General features: G+C 46.0%; 1 protein-coding gene across 1 annotated transcript in view; it reads left to right on the top strand.

Annotated features, from left to right (window-relative positions):
* The window catches only part of DRP2 (dystrophin related protein 2), a 113,641-nt gene that overhangs the window by 29,570 nt on the left and 60,777 nt on the right, over window positions 1-23,294 (top strand). Inside the window, exons 2-3 of the mRNA XM_083159037.1 lie at window positions 27-155; window positions 5,383-5,474. Of these exons, the coding sequence (XP_083015163.1) occupies window positions 60-155; window positions 5,383-5,474 (188 nt within the window). The 5' untranslated portion in view covers window positions 27-59. The remainder of the gene's footprint in view (window positions 1-26; window positions 156-5,382; window positions 5,475-23,294) is intronic.

Raw genomic sequence — 23,294 nt, 5'->3', positions numbered from 1 at the left:
TATTTTATTTATTTCACTTAATCTAGAATGCCAAGGTGTTTATATGAACCTCTACACAGATGCAACCCGTGGTAATGAAAGGAGGTGACTGCTCATTCTTGGTTGATCAATGGCGTCATAGCAACAGTAGCAGCTCCTCCAGTCAACCGTCACAGGTAAGCTGACTGTGATTCGACTACAGCACAATGTATTGTTCAGAATTAAGCAAGAATTCAAAGAATATAAAGGGAAGATGTACTTAAAGCACAATGTGACCAAAACTCATATACAGTAACTGCAGTTTCTTTTCTGCCGGGTTTCCCCAGGTGCATAAAACCAGAAGTTGTACGATTGCAAAGGACAGCTCATTTCATTAGCGCTGTTCTTTGGGGCTTTGGGCCTAGTTCAGAACGGATTGTTAATCTGCAAAGTTGCAGTTCACTGTGAGGAGATAGCTACTGCCTAGACCTATATAGAAAGAAAAAATACCCCATGCAAATTTACGTATAAAACCTGCGAAACCTTCCCAGATCACTATCCACACGCAGATCCATAGGCGATTCCTGAACCATCTAAAGGTTTTTCAGTCTGTGCATATGAGAGTAGCTCTGAGGCTTCCACGAATCTGTGACTGAGATGGGCTGAATGAGGCCAGCACCGATGTCAGAAACCCACTCTGAAACCGTCTGGGAATGCCTGGGTTTTTTTTCTGACACACCCAGAAAATAGCAGGTTTCCACCCCCAAATGCCAGCTTCCTGTCAGTCAAATTGCAAAGGGGCTGCATTTTACAATTTTCAGTAGCTACTCACCCTTGTGAATGCGCAGCCATTCAGTAAGGAATCGGTACATCTGTCAGAATGAACTTAGGTCTACAGTCATTAGGTCGACCCCACTAGGTCGACTGGCAGGAAGGTCGACCTGATTTAAGGTGGACATGGGCCAAGGTCGACATGACTTAAGGTCAAATTTGCATAAAGGTCGACATGAGGAAGGTCGACTGGTCATAAGGTCGACATGGGTTTTCACTGATTTTCGATCCGAATGTCGACACAGTTGACATTGACACAGTTGCCAATGAGAATCGGACCCTCGCATCGCTCGCTTCGCTCGCGATGCTTCGGGCACGGTGGCTCGCTTCGCTCGCCACAGCTTTAATAACCTCCTCCACGCCCTAGTGGATGGTAGGGCATGAAATACCGCCTGTCGGCACATGTCGGTTCAAAAAACATTGAAAAACCCCATGTCGACCTTATGACTAGTCGACCTTCCTCATGTCGACCTTTATGCAAATTCGACCTTAAGTCATGTCGACCTTGGCCCATGTCGACCTTAAGTCAGGTCGACCTTCCTGCCAGTCGACCTAGTGGGGTCGACCTAATGAATGTAGACCTAAGTTCATTCTAATAGATGACCGCTTCCATTAGTGTCACTATGCACCCAATAACTGGTGGGTTTATAGCATCCAAAATACAATGCATAGTACTTCCCACACATACTCTGAGTATTTCCTACACAGGGAAACTGACCTCAAGAAACAACAAAGATACAAAGTTACAAAAGCATACCTCCCAACATTCGGGCTGCTGAACCCGGGTCTCCGGTGTGGTGTCAAAAGGGGGCGTGTCTTTGGTGAATGATGCTGCTGTCACTATTTGGGCATGGCTAGCTCTCTGTGAGCTGCTGGCCTTGCCCCCATTCCCTATGTCTCCATGAATAGTCGCTGTGTGCATTCACACAGTAGAGGTGGATTTTTCACAATGCAACCTATGCACCTGCCTAGGGCCCAGCAGGTCCCAATGGGCCCCAGAAAGATATCCAAAATGATCTTTTGCAGCACTGAGCAGGCCTTAAAACTTAGAATGTGCTAAGATCCAATATAATAAAAGGCTAACACATTACCCCCCTCTATGGTGGGAATTTAAGATTTTGTCGTGTCGGCAACCATCAGACGGAGCCTGATGGAGCAAAGTGTTGCCCTGTTACGCCTGCGAGTGCTGACATTACTGTTGTTCAGTAGTTTTGATTGGATGGTGACTAAATCCTTAAGAAAATTTCCATCCTACCCTGTTTCCCTGATAATAAGACCTACCCCGATAATAAGCCCGATAATAACAACAGTCCAAAATAAGCCCCACCCCGAAAATAAGCCATAGCTATATCTCCCTTTTGCCCAGTCTCTGTGCTAAACTTCCAGCTCTGCCCCTCGCATGAAATGGATGCTGCTGCTACGGTAGCAGCCCTGGTACTGCTGAAGCCTCTGCTGGCATCAGCGGTCCCAGGGATGCATTGTGCATGTGACATCACTGCACAGCTCAAGGACTGAGTGGCGTCTGTGCACAGGTGGGAGCGGAGTGACTGAGCGGTGGCAGAGGAAAGGCTGAGTGGCTGAAAAATGCGGAAGGAAAGCAAAGCGGCAGTTGTGATTAAAGTATAAGGTGATTGAGGGGCAAGATGTGGATAAAAGTTGTCCTCCTGGTGAAAGTTATATGCTTTAGCGTTTTAGGCAATGTATTATTGCCTTGACCAACGTTAAGCTGGCTTTTTCTCTTTGACAGCCCCAGGCTGGAGTTAGGGTTTTTCTTTAAATAAAGTTTTGTCTTTTGATTGTGCACTGCTTCAATTTTGTGTGGTGAGTGTATTGTAAATCCTGTTCTAGTTTGGACTAGTTTAAATGTTATACTAGTTTGTTCTCCTCTCCCACAGACAGCTTTTACCCAGCTGCTTACCTGCAGACCTTCGTGTGCTTCCGTACACCCCTCATCCTAACCCGCCCTTTCAGCAGACTAAACCTCCTGCCCCTACAGTCTGTCTGACCCTAACTCTTCACCGCTAGTGTATTACCTTGCCCCTGCAGCCTAAGAGAGAGAGAGAGAGAGAGGGATCCTTCATAACTCTTCTGTGTTCAAATGTGCTACAAATATGCAAGAATGGAGGTTAAAGTTTTGCCTAGGAAGCCTAAGGACTTAGATTTTTCTGTTTTAAACACACATAAATATACAGTCCCTTGCAAAAGTATTCACCCCCTTGGCGTTTTTTGTTGCCTCATAATCTGGAATTAAAATGATTGTTTGAAGGTTTGCATCATTCACAGAACATGTCTACGACTTTGAAGATGTTATTTTTTTTGTTACTTGTGTATTTTCACGGGGCCCGATATATCGGATGTGATATCGGCCGATATATCGATGCTATCCGAATCGACTTTTGACCTGTTCATAATGATTTTATATAGTGTGGCGAAAGCAGTAATCCGCGTCCCCTTGCCGGGCTTATAGCGAGCCATGCTTCAGGATCGGTGGCTCACTGCACTCACCACACTATATAAAATCAACTCCATGCAAAGTGGATAGTGGGGTTATGAACAGGTCAAAAATCGCTTCGGAACGCATCCGATATATCGGCTGATATCGCATCCGATATGCGCGTGAGAAGGGGGGGGGGTGCCGCTGGGGGCCCGGGCTGAAGGTCAGTCCCAGGCCCAAACATTACTAGTGGCGGCCCTGATGGCAATCTTTAAGTCTGACCACAGATTCTCAATTGGATTGTGATCTGGGCTTTGACTAGGCCAGAGGTTCCCAAACTTTTTTGAATCACGGCACCCTAGAGTATCAGAATATTTTTCAGGGCACCCCTAGGCAAAAGTTTGTTACCAAGAATATATATATATTTTTAAATGAAATAAGTTGTGCTCAAATGTCATCCTTAGGTCCAGTTATGTGGTGAGGAACACGATTCACTTCTGTTTCCCCACATATTTTATAACAGGAAGCCACATGCACTGATTTTGCCTGTTTCATGGAACATAAATAATTTGAATTGGTACTGGACCACCAACCTGAGGCTCCCGTGCACCCAGGGAGCTTAGGGGCACAGTTTGGGAACCACTGGACTAGGCCATTCCAACACATTTAAATATTTCCCCTTATACCACTTGTTGAGTGTTGCTTGAAACAGGCAGACTAAAACAGGTTTTGCTCAAGAATATCCCTGTATTTAGCATTATCCATCTTATCCATTATCCAGCATTATCCATCTTTCTCTCAAATCAAATCAGTTTTCCAGTCCCTGCTGCTGAAAAACAACCCCACAGCATGATGTTGCCACCATCATGTTTCACTGTGGTGTTCTTGTGGTGATGGGATGTGTTGGGATTGCGCCAGACATAGCATTTTCCTTGGTGGCCAAAAAGTTAAATTTTAGTCTCATATGACCGGCATGCTTTTGGCCTGCTCAAAACGTGCCTTCTTATTTTTAACACTAGGTGATTGCCTTTTTTCTGGCCACTCTTCCATAAAGCCCAGCTCTATGAAGTGTATGGCTTATTGTGCAGCTACACTAGTCTCTGCAGTGGAACTCTGCATCTACTTCAGCGTTACCTTTGGTCTCTGTGCTGCCTCCCTGATTAATACCCTTTATCAATTATTGATTAGCTTTTGCCTTTAGTTATGTATTACATATTAATATACATTTCCAAGATCAGTGATGCCATGCCAGTTTTTGCAGCAGGTGTGAATATTATTACACAAGAAGAATAAAATCTATAGTTTCTTTCTGGCATGCCTACAGACAGAACAGAGATGTCAGGCATCCTGCAAGTGGTGGAATAGTTAAATAGTTACAGTAATTTAGGTTTTTAATAAAGGTAGGAGTGGATAAAAAAAAAATCCCTCCATTTAATTTTATATAGCACTTCCAATGGTAGCCTGAAAGTGACAGGACTCTATAGTAATGTTTTCTGAAACTTGTTATCATTCAGAGTCGGAGGGGGGGGGGGGGGGGGGGGGGGGGGGGGGGGATTTCCACACAAAACAAGACATCATGAAGAATGCCTTCTTTCCTTCCCTATAAATGGTCACTGTTTAGAAGGGAGGTGACATTGGGGGGTGACTGGAATGTATCCCGCACAAAGCCTAGATTCTTCAGGAAAGGGCACAAGAGTTACAGTCCTCTGAGTGACATTCCTATGGCTGGAGGAAGAATCACGGGGTATCTGGTCTATCTTGAGACAGTTTCTCTTCTGTCACTCTTCACAGAGTATTTTCCTGTCATCTCTTACATGTTCTATTCCTGAATATGGTCCCTGTGTTTTATCATCACATGTCATCTTTCCATAAACCTTTCCTAATAATACAACTTACTATCTCTATCTCAGACCTCTTCTAGTTGCATTCATCCTTACTGTTTCCCATATTTACCTTACCCACCTTGTCCTCATTGCCATGCCTTATTCTTATAAAATACAGCACTAAAGCAGAAGCATGTACAGGTGAGATTTACTTTGAGCGCATTCTTCAGTGGCCTTTCAGTCATATACAGTGTTCAGCCTCTTTCACTGCATTATTCTCACCTACCTGTTTCCTGAGTTTAGATATATCAACATGATCTCCCTTTTCTCCTGCAGGTTGTAAGTTCTGAGGAGGCAGAAGAATCTCAGCTTGTAATCGACATGAACTTGTGCTGGAATGAGATAAAGAAGAAATCTCACAGTTTGAGGTATAAAGATTATTCTGTATATACAGTATACCAGTGATCATAGATTCTTAGCTCTTGAGTACCAGGATTTATTAGTATTATAAAGTAGCAAATGAGTTATATATAAAGAAATAGTGAAACTTGTACATTTTTGTTTGCATCATAAGTTATTTTTTATTTATTTAACTCTTTGATGAGCGCATGGTTTAAATGTATTTATTATCATACAAACTTTCCTTTTGGGTTAACATTACAAACTTGTTTTGGTACTTGTGTACTAGCATGGCGCCCACGATATTTGGTCGCACGACATATAATCGCATCGCATGCCATACACCCGATGCACTGCGATGCGATTTAAAATTATATAAGCCCCCTATAAGATGTTTAATTGTATAAGCACCCTAATGGGGGCTTACAATGTTATATGCACCCCCACGCCATGCCCACTATGAACGTGAACCCGAAGCGTGGCGAGTGCAGCGAGCCCGTGAGGGGCGACGGTACGCGTCCTACAACCTTTTAATACCCCCACTATCCACGTCGGCGTGGAGTTGATTCTATATAGTGTGGCGAGCGCAGCGAGCCACCGAGCCTGAAGCGTGACGAGCAGACGCGTATTACTTTACATGTATTCCGTGTCCCCTAGCAGGGCTCGCTGCGCTCGCCATGCTTCGGCCTCGGTGGCTCGCTGCGCTCGCCACACTATATAAAATCAACTCCAAGCCGACGTGGATAGTATGGGTATGAAAAGGTCGTAGGACGCGTACCGCCGCCCCTCGCGGGCTCGCTGTGCTCGCCATGCTTCGGGTTCACGTTCATAGTGGGGGTGCATTTAACATTGTAATCCCCCATTAGGGTGCTTATACAATTTTAAATTGCATACCATTGTATATGCGATACAATTGTATACCATAGAATTGTATGCCATTTTAAATTGTATAACTTCGGCTGCCATCGCATCGCATACCATCGCATGCCTTATGGTCTGCGATGCGATGGGCGCCGTGCTAGTACACAAGTACCCTTGTTTTATATTATTATAGTTGGCAAAGACACAGTGATGGGTGATGTATAAAGCGTCGTTATGGGAGGAAAGTGGTACTGGCGCACGTTATGTTCTATAGCATACTGATATCCTGGGCAATATATGAACAGTAAGCATTGTTGACAGATCCGATTCCTGCAGCTACCGGTTTCGACAGCTACAGGTGGCGTTGCCCTACCTCCATAGCAGGGTCAGAGCTGTCCCTGGCTGTGGCGGGTGCTGGCTCTGGGACAAGCAGATCTCATGATAGTAGAGAGATTTCACACATGCCCAGCACAGCCAGCCAGGTAGGCAGACGCAGGGTCTCAGCATTAATCTGATCCGCATTGTTCTCAATGGGGGAAACACCAATGGGGCAGTTTTCACTCCCCCACTCTGGCGGAAAAGATGGTAATACATGTTGTTGGTATACCTTCCTACATCGAAGTGTTCTTTGGTTAGCAATTAGGCATTAGTTAGGTGGAGCGGCTATGAAAATAATAGACTTTTCTATGGCTGTTGACATAGGAGTCCATGTACTAATGGGAGATAATGGGGTCAAATTAAAAAAAGGCAGAGAAAATCCCTGTACATATTGCTTCTTGATATGCATTAAATGTTTTTGTCTGTCATCAGCCTTCTAGTTCTAGGTTACAATATTGAGCATGCAATAAGCACCTTTGGCCGTGCTAAGTAGATATTGGTAGGGTGAGAGGTCACTTATCATTAGCTAAGTTCTGCTGGATATGCAATAAATTAATTTTACATACAGCATGCACATAATTGTAGTACTCAGACTGCATAATTATATGTAGAGGGGTGTCACCCTCTATTAAGTTGGGCAGGCCCGGGGACATGGGGGTTAAGGGGTCACATGAGAGGGCCCCAAGGGTCAAAGGGGCCCAGGCAGAAGCCTGTGATCCCCTGTCATTTCTGTTGAGTTCAGCACCAGGGAGGAAGGGACAGTCAAAAAACTTGTTGCCACTTTCTAAGAGTAATCTAACACTGCTGATAATGATTACACTTGTATAGTGGCAACAGTTTGCAGATGGTCCCTTACTCCTAGTGTGACTCCTGTGACCCTGCAGACAGAGGGAATGCAGAGTGTTTTCCAGCTGCAGCGTCCGTTTTCCAGCTGCAGCGTCCAGCATGGCAAGTTATTATTATGGGTGTAATGACCAGTGTGGAGGATATAAGGGGGAGAGGGGCATCTGTCATCTTGTACAGTACTGTATGTGGGCTTGGGTCCCTTGCAAACCCCAGTTATCTGCAGGGGCACCGTGCTTGCACTAACCCTACACTTTATTTCTCAGGCAGTCACCTGGCAAAATCCCCCTTTCACCCAGCACTATTACATGCCAAATAAGTTGCATTGCACTGTTTCTATATAAAACATCAGGGTAGAGCAATGTTCGGATGCCTCAGACACAATGGCAGAGCGTATCCATCCTACAGTATAAACGGGAGGTCTCTCTGCATGAGCTTGGTGTATTTATTACAATTGTTGTTATGTTAACAGTGGCCATTATTGCTTACATAAATATATATTGTGGGCTTTACTGCCTGGTATAATATAAATAATACGCAGTGCGTGTTGGGTGGGGATACATACGAATACCGGTGGTCTGAATGCCGGCAGTCAGAATACTGACTCTGGCTTCCCATAGGACGGAATTTTGACAGGGTCCAGGTAAACATACTAACCTTGCATACTACCCCCTGTCCCTCTCTAACCCCCTTTCCCCCAGCCTAACCCTAAAGTCACGCATGATCCCCCTGATCTGCCAAAGATTTTCCTGGGCGGCAGGATCACATGCGATATTTTGCAAGCAATCCCAGCAAGTGCTGCCAGAGCCTGTCCAATCCCACAGATCCTACTTGCTTATGAGCTAGGGGCTTTGATCTGATGCGTATGGGACTGCGGATCAAACCCATGCGATTTACACAATTTATCGGCCCAATGCGTCGGAATCGTGCAAAATCACAGTAGTGTATGGCCATCTTAACTCCCATAACCCCCCACGCTAGCATTGCTCATATACCTATGCTAGGGATACCCGCAGCTGGGATAATGGATGTTAGCATTACGGCACCAGTCTTCTGTTGGTAGTCGGCATCAGTATTGCTGCTGGAGGTATCCGATTTGTTGCATGCTAAACGCATCCCGTGTGTCGCAAGGTGCAGTGGGTTGGGGGGGGCCCGTATATAGATCAGTGTACCGGGCCCCAAGATTTCTGTTGCCGGCCCTGAAGTTGGGAGTGAGGGTAACAGTTTAAGATGACAGGTGATAGGTTGAACTCGATGTACTAACACCTTTTTCAGTCTTAATTACTGTGTTACTATGTTGCTATGAGGGGTGCAGTGTTCACATTAACAAGCATTTTCTTTATTTTAGAATGTTTTCACATTATTTTAGTTTCATCTGAATATATCAAATGTGCAAATTTCTTTAGTTATCAGTTCACTTATTTCATACTTGAAAGTGGATATGCGAGCCTCCCGAATTTACAAAAATTAAATGATATCAAATCCCTGCAGCAGAGGCAGAACTATCATTGGTGCAGCAGGTTCAGTGCACCAGGCCCCTGAGGACTAAGGGGCCCACTGCTGCCCCTGTCACCATATTCCTGTCACCCACTGTTTTTCTCTGTCACACTCTGCCCCCTCCTGCCTCTACCTGTCACCCTCTTCCTCTCTCTGTCACCAACTGCCATGTTGCATATTGTAAACTTGGGTTTTGGTGTAGGAGGGGGTCACAAACTATATTTTGGCACCTGGGTCCAAAATCCACAAGTTTTGTCACTGCCCTGCAGGGAGCCCCTTATATAATAATACTATCACCAGATTAAGTTCATAGGACTTTCCTCTGGTTCTACTCCTGCACAGTGTTCTCTTTCTGCTGGCAATTAAGGCTGAGCTTAGCCATGTTTAGCTGATAGACACGCAGGATGATCACTGTGTCCAAAAAAAAAAATTATATAGCACCCAAGCTGAGGATCAGCGATCTTGGTGACATCCATTCATCTGATTGCTGTGTTCCTGATGTGACGCCCAGTGCAGTAAAGCCAGCATCTTACTTTACATTACAGCACTGGACGGTAACAGCAGAGCACAGGGTCAGATGACTAGCTGCCCTACCAGTTCAATGATCACTGGCAATGGTCAAATGCTTAGGGCAGGGGTTCCCAATCTTTTTAAATCGAGGCACCCTATAGTATCAGAATTTTTTTACGGCATCTCTAGGCCAAAAAAACCCACAGTCGACATGGACACAGTTGGAAGTGAACCGCAGCACCTTGCATCGCTCGCAATGCTTCGTGCACACTATTTTATTCTCCCACCACGCCTTAGTGGATGGTAGGGCATGAAATACCACCTGTCGGCACATGTCGGCTCAAAAAACAGTGAAAAAAAACCCATGTCGACCTAACGACCTGTCGACCTTGTCCCATGTCGACCTTGTCCAATGTCGACCTAAACACCTGTCGACATTGACCCATGTCGACTTAGCACCCTGTCGACCCAACGGTGTCGACCCAATGACTGTCGATAGGACCGTATGCCCTGACAATTGCAGTAAGAGGATTCACAGGGACAGTGTTTTCTTGGATGCTCTGTCCCTGAATACAGTTAATGATAAATCCTTGCAATGTATTCAAATAGATCATTGTGGATTTGAGCAAATGTAGCACATCCTATCAGAGATGCGGATTGTAAATGCAGATTGTGATAACTATGCCTCTTAATGCTGTGCTTTAGCAAACTTGTAACCATAAACCAAATTCTAATAGTTACCAGTCACTGCACTGAAGTTAAGCACTTTCCTCTTGTTGTCTCACCTACACCTTGAAAACGGGGGCTTGATCCCCGAAAACGTCGGAGTTTGCATTTGCTCAATAAATGGCTTTTTGATACTGTTAATGGCGATTAAATATGACCAAAGAAACAATAAGTGAAAAGCGCAGTTTACGTAATATGTCCGTAACCTGCGTACCCTTTATACCTAGCTACGTGCGAACAAAACGTAGTGCAGCGTAGCTTACCTTTATTGTGTATTATACACAACAGAACCAATACCTTATTAAGAGATCCTTTCGCAGGACTCTGACTCTAATCTGCGAATATACCTTTAAGGACAGTGTCCGTTATATACCTTATCGCTGAATGCGAATAAACAGACACAACCACAGTATTAAAGTAAGGAGATAAGAACTCCGTAAAGAGATGTATTTAAGTCCCTAATGGACTAAAGGGGGTTACAGGAATAGAAAATACAGGTATAACAAGTGATACAATAGACTAACAATGAATACAATAAACAGGCTCTACTAGGGGAAGAAAATACAGATACAGGACACAATCATAATCAGCCACATCACATAAAAGGGGAATACGAATGTTACCTTCAGGGGAAATAGCGCAGCGCAGTCCGGTCGGAGCTCACTATGTTCAGGTTTGAACATAGTCCGGTCAAAGGTCAGGGAAAGGAAAGGAAAATGTGCCGAAGTGACCGAGGCCGCCCTGGGTCACCTATCTTATAGGGTCAGAAGGGGGAGGTCAAAGGCCATTCCTATTGGTCAGAGATCGTATGTCAGGTCCTCTGTGATTGGGGCAAAGTAATCCAACTGGTTAGGAAAGGTGCAGGGGAGTGAACTTTTGGGGCGAAATGTAATAGGGTGCGATTTTTAGACTAAAAAAAAATCGCACCAAATCGCACCTTTAAAAATCGCATTTTTTGCCGCGAATTCGCATATGTAATGAGATGCGAATTAGCGGCAAAAAATGCGATTTGCCGCGATTTCGGGCGATTTTTAGTCATGAAAATGTGCGCATTTTCAGTCATGAAAATGTGCGCATTTTCATAAATGCGATTTTGTGCCAAAAAAAAAAAGTTAAAAAAAAAACGGCGTGGGGTCCCCCCTCCTAAGCATAACCAGCCCCGGGCTCATTGAGCCGGACCTGGTTCCAAAAATACGGGGGGACAAAAAGCATAGGGGTCCCCCGTATTTCTGAAACCAGCCCCGGACTCTTGGACCGGTCCTGGTTCCAAAAATACGGGGGACAAAAAATCTGGGGGTCCCCCGTATTTTGAAACCAGCACCGGGCTCCAACAGCCCGCAGTGTCATGCCACAGCCGGGGGACACTTTTTACACAAGGTCCCCCGGCCGTACCATGAGCACCGTGGCTGGTCAGCCTTGGACGGGGTACCTGGAGGAGTGGGGACCCCCCCAATAAAGGGGTCCCCCCCCCCAGGCTTCACCCGTCCAGGGCTGAAGCCCGGGGCTGTCACCGGCGTCCGTGGCCAGTGGACGCCGGCCTGATAGGGTTAAATCCATCATACATATCATTACATTGCTTTTTACCGGCGAACTACAAGTGCCAGCAGACCTCCCCCGCATGCTGGGACTTGGAGAACCACAAGTCCCAGCATGCGGGGCATTAATGGGCCCGCTGGGACTTGTAGTCCACCTGTAAAAAGAATGTTTATAAAAAACACACACACAGAGAAGTAAAAGTTTATTACACACACACACCTCACTTTTACACCCACATACTTACCATTCCTGGATCCAGCGCTGGTCTGGCTGCTTTACAGCCGGCTCCCCCCGCACTGACAGGCAGCGGGGAGAACCGGCTTTCTCCGTTGCTTCTAACAGCTTCTGCAGCGCTGTCCGAGTGCTACAGAGGCTGAGAGCGTGATTGGCTGAGCTACAGTATGCGTCTCCATGGAGACGCATAGCTCAGTCCTGATTGGCTGAGCTATGCGTACCATGATGTTTTGTATCCTGTCTCCCATTCACCGGCTTGCATGCTGATAAGTATCTGGATGACTTGATCTGCTGTATTGGACTAATTGTACTGCCAATGGATTTTGTTCACTTTTTCTTCTTATAATACAAACAACTTTTTTCAAATTGGTGTGCTTGGCTCTAATTATCCATCTATATATATATATATATATATATATATATATATATATGCAACGTAACCCATATCATCTAGGGAACGCTGTACTACTTGAAAAAAAAAATATTGTCTATATCAATTATTTCAGATTTTTGTCTAAAGGGAAATATTTAATATTCCATGAATGTACGTTTAAGCTTACAGGTATACTTTGTCAGTGTGTGACAACTGCAGAGCTGCTTACTCCCTCCAGGTAAAATAAATATTCACTGTAAAATCGACTGGAAAGGTTAACTCTAATTCAATGGACCTGGACGCTAATGCATTTGCAGCAGTGATCCGATCCGCAGATATTGTGCATAGCCGAGCATCCCAGCATCCTAGATTTGTATTGAGACACTGACCAGTTGCTTTGCTAATCTCAGCAACTGCATACAAAAGCAACTGCATACATATTCAGATCTGATCACACGGCTGTGAATTTGCAGGCTGGGCAATATTTGAACATCTGCGCATGCACAGGGGCGGATCCAGGAGAAAATGATAGGGGGGGCACCATGATAGGAGAGGGTTTGGGAAGGGGAGGGTTTTAGTGGTTCCAGTGTACATGCTAAGAGAGCGGCGAGAGAGAGAGGAGAGCAGAGAGAGGACGGAATGGGATTAAAAATAGCCCCTGGCATTTAAAGTACACAGGTCCACCTTGGCGACAAAAGTAAAGGATGTAGTTCTGCATGCGCCGAAGGCACGCTCCAAAAAAAGGGTGTGTGGCCACTCAAAAGGGGACGTGTCCTTGAGTGTAGTGTACCACACCTTATATAACTTCTACACATTATGCAACAAAATACTAGACCCTATTATACTTGCCTTACACATGATGCCAAATGGAATGAGCCAAAATTCACATAATGCCACATGGATTGAGACAAAATTCACATAATGTCACATGGATTGAGACAAAATTCATATAATGTTACATTGATTGAGCCAAAATTCACATAATGCCACATGGATTGAGACAAAATTCACATAATGCCACATGGATGGAGCCAAAATTCATATAATGTTACATGGATTGAGCCAAAATTCACATAATGCCACATAGATTGAGCCAAAATTAACATAATGCCACACAGATAGAGCCAAAATTCACATAATGCCACAGAGACTAATCAAAATTCGCAATATGTTTCATAAACAGGGACATTGTGCGCCAAAGGTGTACATTAAAAGTTTACACCATAATGCCCATTACATGTTAAGCCACACAGCATAATGTCCATTAAGTATTATGCCAAACACCATAATGTCTATTAAAAAGTATGCTACATAAGTGCTACTTACCTACATGCTCATTGCCAAAGGTTCCATGCTCATTGCCAGGGGTTCCATGCTCGTTGCCATGTGGGATTACATGCTCATTGCCAAGGGGGAATACATGCTCCTGGTAACTGGGGGACAGCCGCCGCCAGGCAGAAGTGACAGCCATTGACACCTGGGCAGAGAGCGGGAGGCTGCCCGGCTGTATTCAGAGCACTGCAGGTCCCGGCTATTTGAAATAATACCCCTTCAAATAGAGCATTGTAGATTTGGGCAAATGTAGCACATCCTATCAGAGATGCGGATTGTTTACACCATAATGCCCATTACATGTTAAGCAACACAACATAATGTCCATTAAGCAGGGCTGCATTCGCACTGGCACCAATGTTGTTTTAATGCGCATGCACATTTATGCGCATGTGCATGTTCACCCACAGCAAATCAAACAAAATAACCCCGATCCTTCGATGGTGAGCAGTTTGCATATGGATTTGCTGCAAATCAGCATCATTTTCGATAGTCATTGACAAGCCATGCACAGCAATTTGCAGGTTTACACAAGCAAGATACAGCATGATTGCAGATGATTTAATAATGGGCCATCTAAGTAACCTTATGATCACACATAATGGCTGCATGTACTGTGACGCCATACATGCCCGAAATGGCAAGGACATTTCTTCATTTTCTCCACTATGACCAAATGGTCACTTCCTTCCTGTTTGTCACCAAATGCATCCTTCCTGTTAGTGACTAGGGCAGTGGTGGCCAACCTGTGGCTCTTGAGCCTCATGCGGCTCTCCCCCTTGTAAAGTGCGGCTCCTGCTCCCACTGCTGCCCGCCGCCCACCGTCTGTCCCAGACCCCCTGCTGCCGGTTCCCTGAATCCCTTCTCCTTCTGAGGGGAGGAGAGCACGCATCGCGCATCTCTCCTACCCCTTACTGTGCATCCTTGTGACTGGGCCGTCCTCTCCCCGCCTGGCAGCAGCAGCAACAACGGTGAGTGCTGCTGCTGGGAAATTTGCACTGTGGGGGCATAGCAGTTTGTGGCACTGTGGGGGCATAGCAGTTTGTGGCACTGTGGGGGCATAGCAGTTTGTGGCACTGTAGGGGCATAGCAGTTTGTGGCACTGTGGGGGCATAGCAGTTTGTGGCACTGTGGGGGCATAGCAGTTTGTGGCACTGTGGGGGCATAGCAGTTTGTGGCACTGTGGAGGCATAGCAGTTTGTGGCACTGTGGGGGCATACCAGCTTTTTGGCACTGTGGGGGCATACCTGGCACCGTGGGGGGCATATGTGTATCTGGCACTATTGGGGGCATATTTGTATCACACCCACCCAAGGGGTCAAAATAGACTATGCCCCTTTTTGATGTCGGCTCTTTAGCTTGACTACCGATATTTTTCGGCTCTTTACCTCTGACCGGTTGGCCACCCCTGGACTAGGGTAATGGAATTTGAAGCATGAGCAGTGAAAACATATGTGCAGTGATTAACATTGATGATTAACATTGATGCCATGAAGTCATAGGTGGGGAACCGTCAATGTTTGGCACCAACTCATGGCCATCCACGCTTTGATGAATAGCAGGTGGCAGGCAAGTCACTGCCGGGGGTTGGACTTAGCAGTACAGCTCAGGGTGGAGCTAAGCTCTGTTTCCCTGTGCCAAGGGAGAGAAAAAGAAAACACATCGCTGTATGCTCTTTAACCATATATCTGCCATCCAAGGGCGTAACTACCATAGGTGCAGAGGGTGCAGCTGCTATGGGGCCCAGAGCTGAGAGGGTCCCGTTTTGCCTGTTAAAGTTACATGTGCTATATAGATTTTTCAGCATTAGGTGATAAATAGGGGCCCTTCCAAACTTTTGCTACGGGGCCCACATGTATCTAGTTACACCACTGCTGCCATCGCTTGGCTTTACTGAATAATACATAGATAACAAACATCATTCATATGTTGCATATCTTTGTATTGATCAGAAGGTGAAGTATAGTACAGTTGAATAGTTTTGAATTGTTGAATAGTTGTTTAAACCGCACTTGCATCAATAATCTATACACCAGCAAATAACTCACCCCTGCTACTTCATTCCACTCACTCTATTAGGATTATTAAGGAAATAAATATTTTGTATATGCATTTTCCCCTAAACTAGTCTAGTTATTTGAGTTTTAGAGGCAGATTTACTAAAGCCTCTAAAATGTAAAATTGTGGTATTGCTCATAGCAACTAATGAGATTCTAGCATCTTTTCCTACTCTCTATGCCAATATGTTCCAATCATTACATTTTACTGTTAAGCGAGACTGATGCATATAGCTTAGTCCTGCCCCTGGCACCGCCTACCTGCATCTACTCTCTGGGCTTCTCCCAGGAAGAAAACAATTAAGGTAGGCTATTATTTTCTAGTATTAAATAGAAAAATGATAGCTAGATTTTAATTAGTTGCTATGGGCCACTCTACCGCTTTTCAATTTTACTAGCTTAAGTAAATTTACTCCTTCAAGGTTTTTTTTACTTTGTCATTATCTAAACTAACGATTTCTGTAAGTTCATTACAATTATCCCGTGATACATTCTTGCAGTTTATTGTACCTTAGTCCAGGGCTTGATGGCTTTGCAATAACCATACCATTCTCTATTCACAACATTAGGCTTTGATTAAACAGCAATAACCTGTGAATATGCTCATGTACAGATGTAGCCCCTGCCATCCTTGGCCGGGTCTCGCCAGACCCTTCCCGCTGGCGAGCACCGGTGGACAGAGGCTACACTGAACTGGGAAGCACCTACGTCTCACACGCACGTGCGTCCCAGTCTCTTGGCGTGGACGCTGCGTATACCTGCCCGTCTCCGCTTCAGGGAGATGGGCAGGGTTAGGGGGGCACTCAAGGCGGCGAGGGGTACCTGCAGCGATGGTGGGGGAGGCGACGGGGACCGGAGGCAGGCTCCATTGCCAGGGGGCGTGCGAGTGACTCGTGCGCGCACGCCCCCTGGCGGGATGGCGGGGGTTGGCATTAGAAACGCCAGCCCCTGCAAAGATGGGATGAGCTTCATCTTTATAAGATCAGGGAAATATATTTCAAGAACCTCAATTTATTGCTCTATATGAGATCGCAGAGCTTTATATTATGGAGTGTGTATCAGCACTGCATGTATTTCTTTGTTGATTGGATTATGCCGTGGGTAGGATTAGGGCTACAATAAACTGAAAACGTATACTGTCAACATTCACAAAGTTACTATTCTGGCAATGTTGATATCATGTCAAATCTAGGAGCATTGGGGACCATTTCCTACAAAAAGGGGGCAGTCAAAGCATCTCTTATATATTTGGCTACATCTGTCACTCAAAGTGTGCCTGAAGCTGTAACGCTGGGTGGAGCCTCTGACTCACATGACTGACTCACACGACAGAGAACCAGCCCAGTGAGCCCACAGTGCCAGACTGCCAGGGTCTGCCTCTCCATGTTACACAGCAAAGACACAGCTACTCACCAGACACAACAGGTGAGCGCCCCACACCTCCATACCTCCCAACATGACCCTCTCCAGGAGGGACAGAATGCTCTGTTTGTGGACTTCCATCTTAATTTATGATTGTCATCACCTGTTTTAAACAGGGTAATTGATAAGAAAGGTGTTTAAGCACAGGTGATGGTAATCCATAAATTAAGAAAGTCCAGAAACAGAGCAATGTGTCCCTCCCCCCCCCCCCCCCCCATTCACGGCAACCCCAGGATTAAATGGCACATGCAAAACACTGACATGGCTATGGTCGACAATGAAAAAGGTTGACATGAGTTTTTGAAGATTTATTTTTCACTTTTTCAATGTTTTCATATTCATTCTCATGTGTCGACATGGACACCAATGAAGTGCCACACTTATGTCAACATTTACATGTGTTGACCTTTCTGTGTTGATTTTTTCTTGTGGCGATTCGCGGCACCCCCCGGCAACCCCCCTCCCGCGATTCACAGCACACCCCCCCAATTCGCGGCGACTCCCGCGATTTGCGGCCCCACCCCGTGACACATCCCCTCCTGCGATTCGTGGCACCCCGCGACCCCCCCTCCCACGATTTGTGCCAACCCCCTAGGCCCCCCCTTCCTTGCGGTACCCCCCACCCCCGCGACCCCCCCCTACCGCGATTCCCCCCCCCTGTCATTGCGGCAACCCCCCCGCCCCTGCGACCCACCCTCCCACGATTCACTGCAACCCCCCGCGTCCCCCCCCCACGATTCGCGGCACCAACACCCCCCCGCGACCCCCCCTCCCGCAATTCACGGCATCCACCCACGACCCCTCCTCCCGTGATTCGCGGACACACCTCACCTCCTCCCCCCCACCCCCGCTCGCGATTCACGGCAACCCCAGGATTAAATAGCACATGCAAAACACTGACACGGCTATGGTCGACAATGAAAAAGGTTGACATGAGTTTTTGAAGATCTATTTTTCTTTTTTGAATGTTTTCATATTCATTCTCATGTGTCGACATGGACACCAATGAAGTGCCACACTTATGTCAACTTTTACATGTGTTGTCCTTTCTGTGTTGATTTTATCTTGTGGCGATTCGCGGCACCCCCCGGCAACCCCCCTCCCGCGATTCACAGCACACCCCCCCAATTCGCGGCGACTCCCGCGATTTGCGGCCCCACCCCGTGACACATCCCCTCCTGCGATTCGTGGCACCCCGCGACCCCCCCTCCCACGATTTGTGCCAACCCCCTAGGCCCCCCCTTCCTTGCGGTACCCCCCACCCCCGCGACCCCCCCCTACCGCGATTCCCCCCCCCTGTCATTGCGGCAACCCCCCCGCCCCTGCGACCCACCCTCCCACGATTCACTGCAACCCCCCGCGTCCCCCCCCCCACGATTCGCGGCACCAACACCCCCCCGCGACCCCCCCTCCCGCAATTCACGGCATCCACCCACGACCCCTCCTCCCGTGATTCGCGGACACACCTCACCTCCTCCCCCCCACCCCCGCTCGCGATTCACGGCAACCCCAGGATTAAATAGCACATGCAAAACACTGACACGGCTATGGTCGACAATGAAAAAGGTTGACATGAGTTTTTGAAGATCTATTTTTCTTTTTTGAATGTTTTCATATTCATTCTCATGTGTCGACATGGACACCAATGAAGTGCCACACTTATGTCAACATTTACATGTGTTGACCTTTCTGTGTTGATTTTTTCTTGTAGCAATTTTTTTACAGTGACAATTATGTGCACGTCAACCTACACATCATCAACCAATTCTTTTTATAATATATAACACCTGTTCTGTTTTACTGTAGGTGTTTTAAGTCAGATCTTTTACTGCTACTATTACTGTTTATGTAAATGCATTCTGAATGACAGCAACATCCTACCATCCTTCTACAAGAATATATAACCAACTAGGTGATTTATCGCGCCCCATGCCCCCCCCCCTCCCGCAATTCACGGACCCCCCGCGCACCCTCCCCCCACGATTCACGCCCCCTCCCACGATTCACGTCACCCCCCGCACACACCCCCCTCCCGCAATTCGCAACCCCCCCTCCCGCAATTCACGCCCCCTCCCACGCTTTGCGGACCCCCGCCCTCTCCCGCGATCCGCGGACACCTGCGCCCCCTCCCTCCCTTGATTCACGGCACCCCCCGCGCACCCCTCCCACAATTCACGGCACCCCTAAGCCCCTCTTTAGTCCCCCGTATACTCACACACCCCTATCACTACCCAGCTTCCTGCTCTCCTGAACCGTAACTTCCACCACTGGGGAGTCGCTGACGCTGTTTTGCCCACATGCCCCTATCATGCCTCATAGCCCAGCCTCCTGCTCTCATGTACCCTAACTCCCACCCAGTAGGAGGAGACACTGACTCAGGGCCACCATCCTGTACTCCTGTACTGCCACACTGGACCCTCACCCACTGGCAGAAGCTGCACAGTATCTCCCACCCTCCTCTTTAGTCCCCCTTATGTCCACACACCCCTATCACCACCCAGCCTCCTGTTTTCCTGTGTCAAGACCTCCGCCAGTGGGGAGCCGCTGACTCAAAAACACCCTACTATACTATTGCACACACACACACACACACACACACACACCTAAACAACATGCACACACAGCCCCCCCCCACACCCACAAATGTCACTGTACCATCCACACTATCAATGTACATCTTACTCTGTAACCGCTTTTTAATTAAACAAAACAATACAAACCCCCTTCCAAATCATATGCTCTCTATTTAACACATTTCACCTATAACTCAAGTTGCAATACAGGCCATCTTTCATACAATTCTAACCATCTTTCTCATATACAAACATTCACAAATTAAGGGGGCGCAGCCCCTGACGACGGTGTGAAGAGCGCCCGTAGGGCGCGATGAATCACCTAGTTTATATATATATGTGTATGTGACAGGCAGTCTGCTATCTGTTACAGGCCCATCACTTGGAGAACTTCAACTGACTTGCTGCAATCGTTTACTGTCAGCTAAAGTTTTTTTCTAGATGATGATCTAGCTTTCAGATAAGTGTCTAGTATACTACAATTCTTTATTCGGAATTTATAGGAACAGATATAGTAGTTTTTACATGATAACTGTGTAAATAGCACACATTTATTAATACTATTAATATTTAAATAACATTATATTTTGACAGTTCCTAATTAATTGGCATTTTCTTTATACCGTAGATATTAACCCTTGGGGTATTACTACTGTATGGTAAAGTAATCATGGTAATCTGTATGTATAATGTGTATACCTAAATTCTGATTCCACGAGCAATTAGTTTGCCTTATATATGCCTTATATATCGCCAATTGATTTCTTATATAGCCTAAATGTAGCAATATCTAATGCAGCAAATCATCAGGATACGGTCACTAGATCGACAACAGGAAGGTCGATATACATTGGCCTTAGGTCGACACCCTCAAAAGGTCGACATGGTCGAGATAGACAGGGTCATTAAGGCAACACAAGCATTATGATGACAGTCAAAAGTTTGAGAATCAAAAAGTTTGTCAGTACTGGTTCCCAAGGTAAATCTGGAAAATTCATGTACACCCACAACATACAGTGCACATTTCTTTTGAACAGTCATCACATAACTATTGGTTGCAGTGTCTAATACTGCAAACAAGTACCATATATACTCGAGTATAAGCCTACTTTTTCAAAACATTTTTTATGCTGAAAAAGCCCCCCTCGGCTTATACTCGAGTGAGGGTCCCACTTGAGTCAATAAGTTTTTCCTGTTTTTTGTTGTAAAATTAGGTGCCTCGGCTTATATTCGGGTCGACTTATACTCGAGTATATACGGTAAATGGTATTATATTTTTAACTCCAGATTCTACATTATCATATACTATTGTTCCAAAACCCTGGATATCGCCATAGAAGGACATCTTCTGGGCTAAGAACACAAGAGTCAGTACTAGATTACCATTGGGTTACAGTGCTAGGAAAATAAGCACATTCCTGCTCTACCACCTTTGGGAATACATCATCTTCCACCTTACATATGCAATATGTTTTAAAAGTAAAACAAGACTGTCATTTGTATATACAGTAGTTAATTACTTTGCCCTTGTTTCTGTCATTGTTAAGTTGAGATATTTGCTTACAGCACTCTGGGGACCTATGTTATCTTCCAACTTGATGACCTTCTTGTCTGCTTGCTTAGTACATAAAATAATGTGGGGTGAAGATAAATGCGCTGGCACAAATGGCTTCTTGTTTGTAAAGGGCAGACTGGCCTTTTTGTCTGGCATTTAAAACATACATAGCAGGAGAAAAGAGTCATAATGGCGAATAATAAGAGCTGGATTTTGTTCTTAGGAATTACAGTAGGTTGCTATTGTGGTGTTGGGAGTGTATGTATCAGTGTGTATGTAACCTTTTATATTTTGTGGTTGCTACTACTTAACATCCATGTCTAATGCTGGCCATACGCTAGACCACCTTTTATCTAGCCATCCAACTAGTTAGTTGGCCTGAAAATCTGGTACTGTATTGGAGTAAAGAACAATTGGCACTTTGATCACAAACCAAGGAAAAGGGACAAAAACATTAAGTAAAATTGTTTAAATACAACAGATTCAACTACAGTATGTTGTCTGAGTGACAGTAAAATTACAGTACCTTGTTTGACCGACAGTACATCTACAGTACCTTGTGTGAGCGATAGTACAACTACAGTACCTTGTCTGAGCGATAGTACAACTACACTAAATTGTATGAGCGACAGTACAACTACATTACCTTGTGTGAGCGACAGTACATCTACAGTACCTTGTGTGAGCGACAGTACAACTACAGTACCCATAGGCGTGCGCAGCCCATTTTTTTAGGGGGTGCACCACTGGATGGGCGTGTCTATCACACCTACTGGGCGTGTCTATAACCACCTACTGGGCGTGTCCATCACAGCCTACTGGGCGTCTCTATCAATGCCTATTGGGCACCAATGCAAATTAAATAGACGGTAACTTATTTTTGTATGTGCACTTCAGAATGAATCATCCCCCCCACACAGACACACACACACACACACCAGAAATAGGGACAGTGCACACCATAGGCGCACTGCAAAAATGTACACTATAACGCTCATTACACATAATGCCACACACTGTAATGCCCATTACACTAATGTCAAGCACAGTAATGAACATTAAAAAAAATGCCACACACCATAATGCCCATCACCCACCCACCACCATCAATTAACCCTTTCCTGGTCATTCAGGTGAGAGTGCATACATGGCATCTCATATGCTTCTAGCAGCCTGACTGCATTGAGTTCAACAAGGATGTACCGCTAAGAAATGGCATACAAACAGTGCGGTCAGGGTGTGCCTGGCTATATATATATATATATATATATATATATATATATATATGGCACCCAGTATATATACACACATATATATATACACAGTATATATACACACACACACATATATATATATATATATATGTAGCCTTTGTCATACATACATATAACCCCCTCCCCCAGACAGCCACTACTACGAGTATGACACCCCCACTGCCCACATTAAAGCGCATCTTACCATTGGTGGGGGGGTTACTTATTGCTCATGCTGGCTGGGATGCTACTGCTGCTCACAGGGACTCGGAGGCACTGCTGGCTCGGCAGGGGGACGACGACTGGGGAGGGCTGAGGGACATGTGGACGGGCGGCTGGTGCCTAATTGAAGCGCTAGTGCTCTGCTGCAGCAGCCTCTGCTTAATTACCTTCCCCTTCTCCTCCTATATGCCGGAAATCGCGGTAACAGGTTTTCTTTTCAAAGGTGGCGGCCGCTAATGGGATCCGCGGTGCTGCTGCATTTACATGTTAAATAACAAAAATAGTGCAGGCGCACTCCAGCAGTCAGCCCTGTGGTCTAGGGACTACAATACGCGGTCACAGAACTGGTCAGCACTCAGCACTGTCACTGCTGCTCAAAAGTGGGTGCTACAATCGTGCGGGGAGAAGGGGGGGGGCGGGCTGGTGCCTGGGTCATTAGGAGGTGCCTGGGCACCCCCGGCACCCCCTGTGCGCACG

The sequence above is a fragment of the Crinia signifera genome, chromosome 9, assembly GCF_055691185.1.
Source record: "Crinia signifera chromosome 9, ASM5569118v1, whole genome shotgun sequence".
Classification (NCBI taxonomy): domain Eukaryota; kingdom Metazoa; phylum Chordata; class Amphibia; order Anura; family Myobatrachidae; genus Crinia; species Crinia signifera.
The sequence above is the reverse complement of the archived record's forward strand: the minus strand, read 5'-3'. Positions and strand labels throughout refer to the sequence as shown.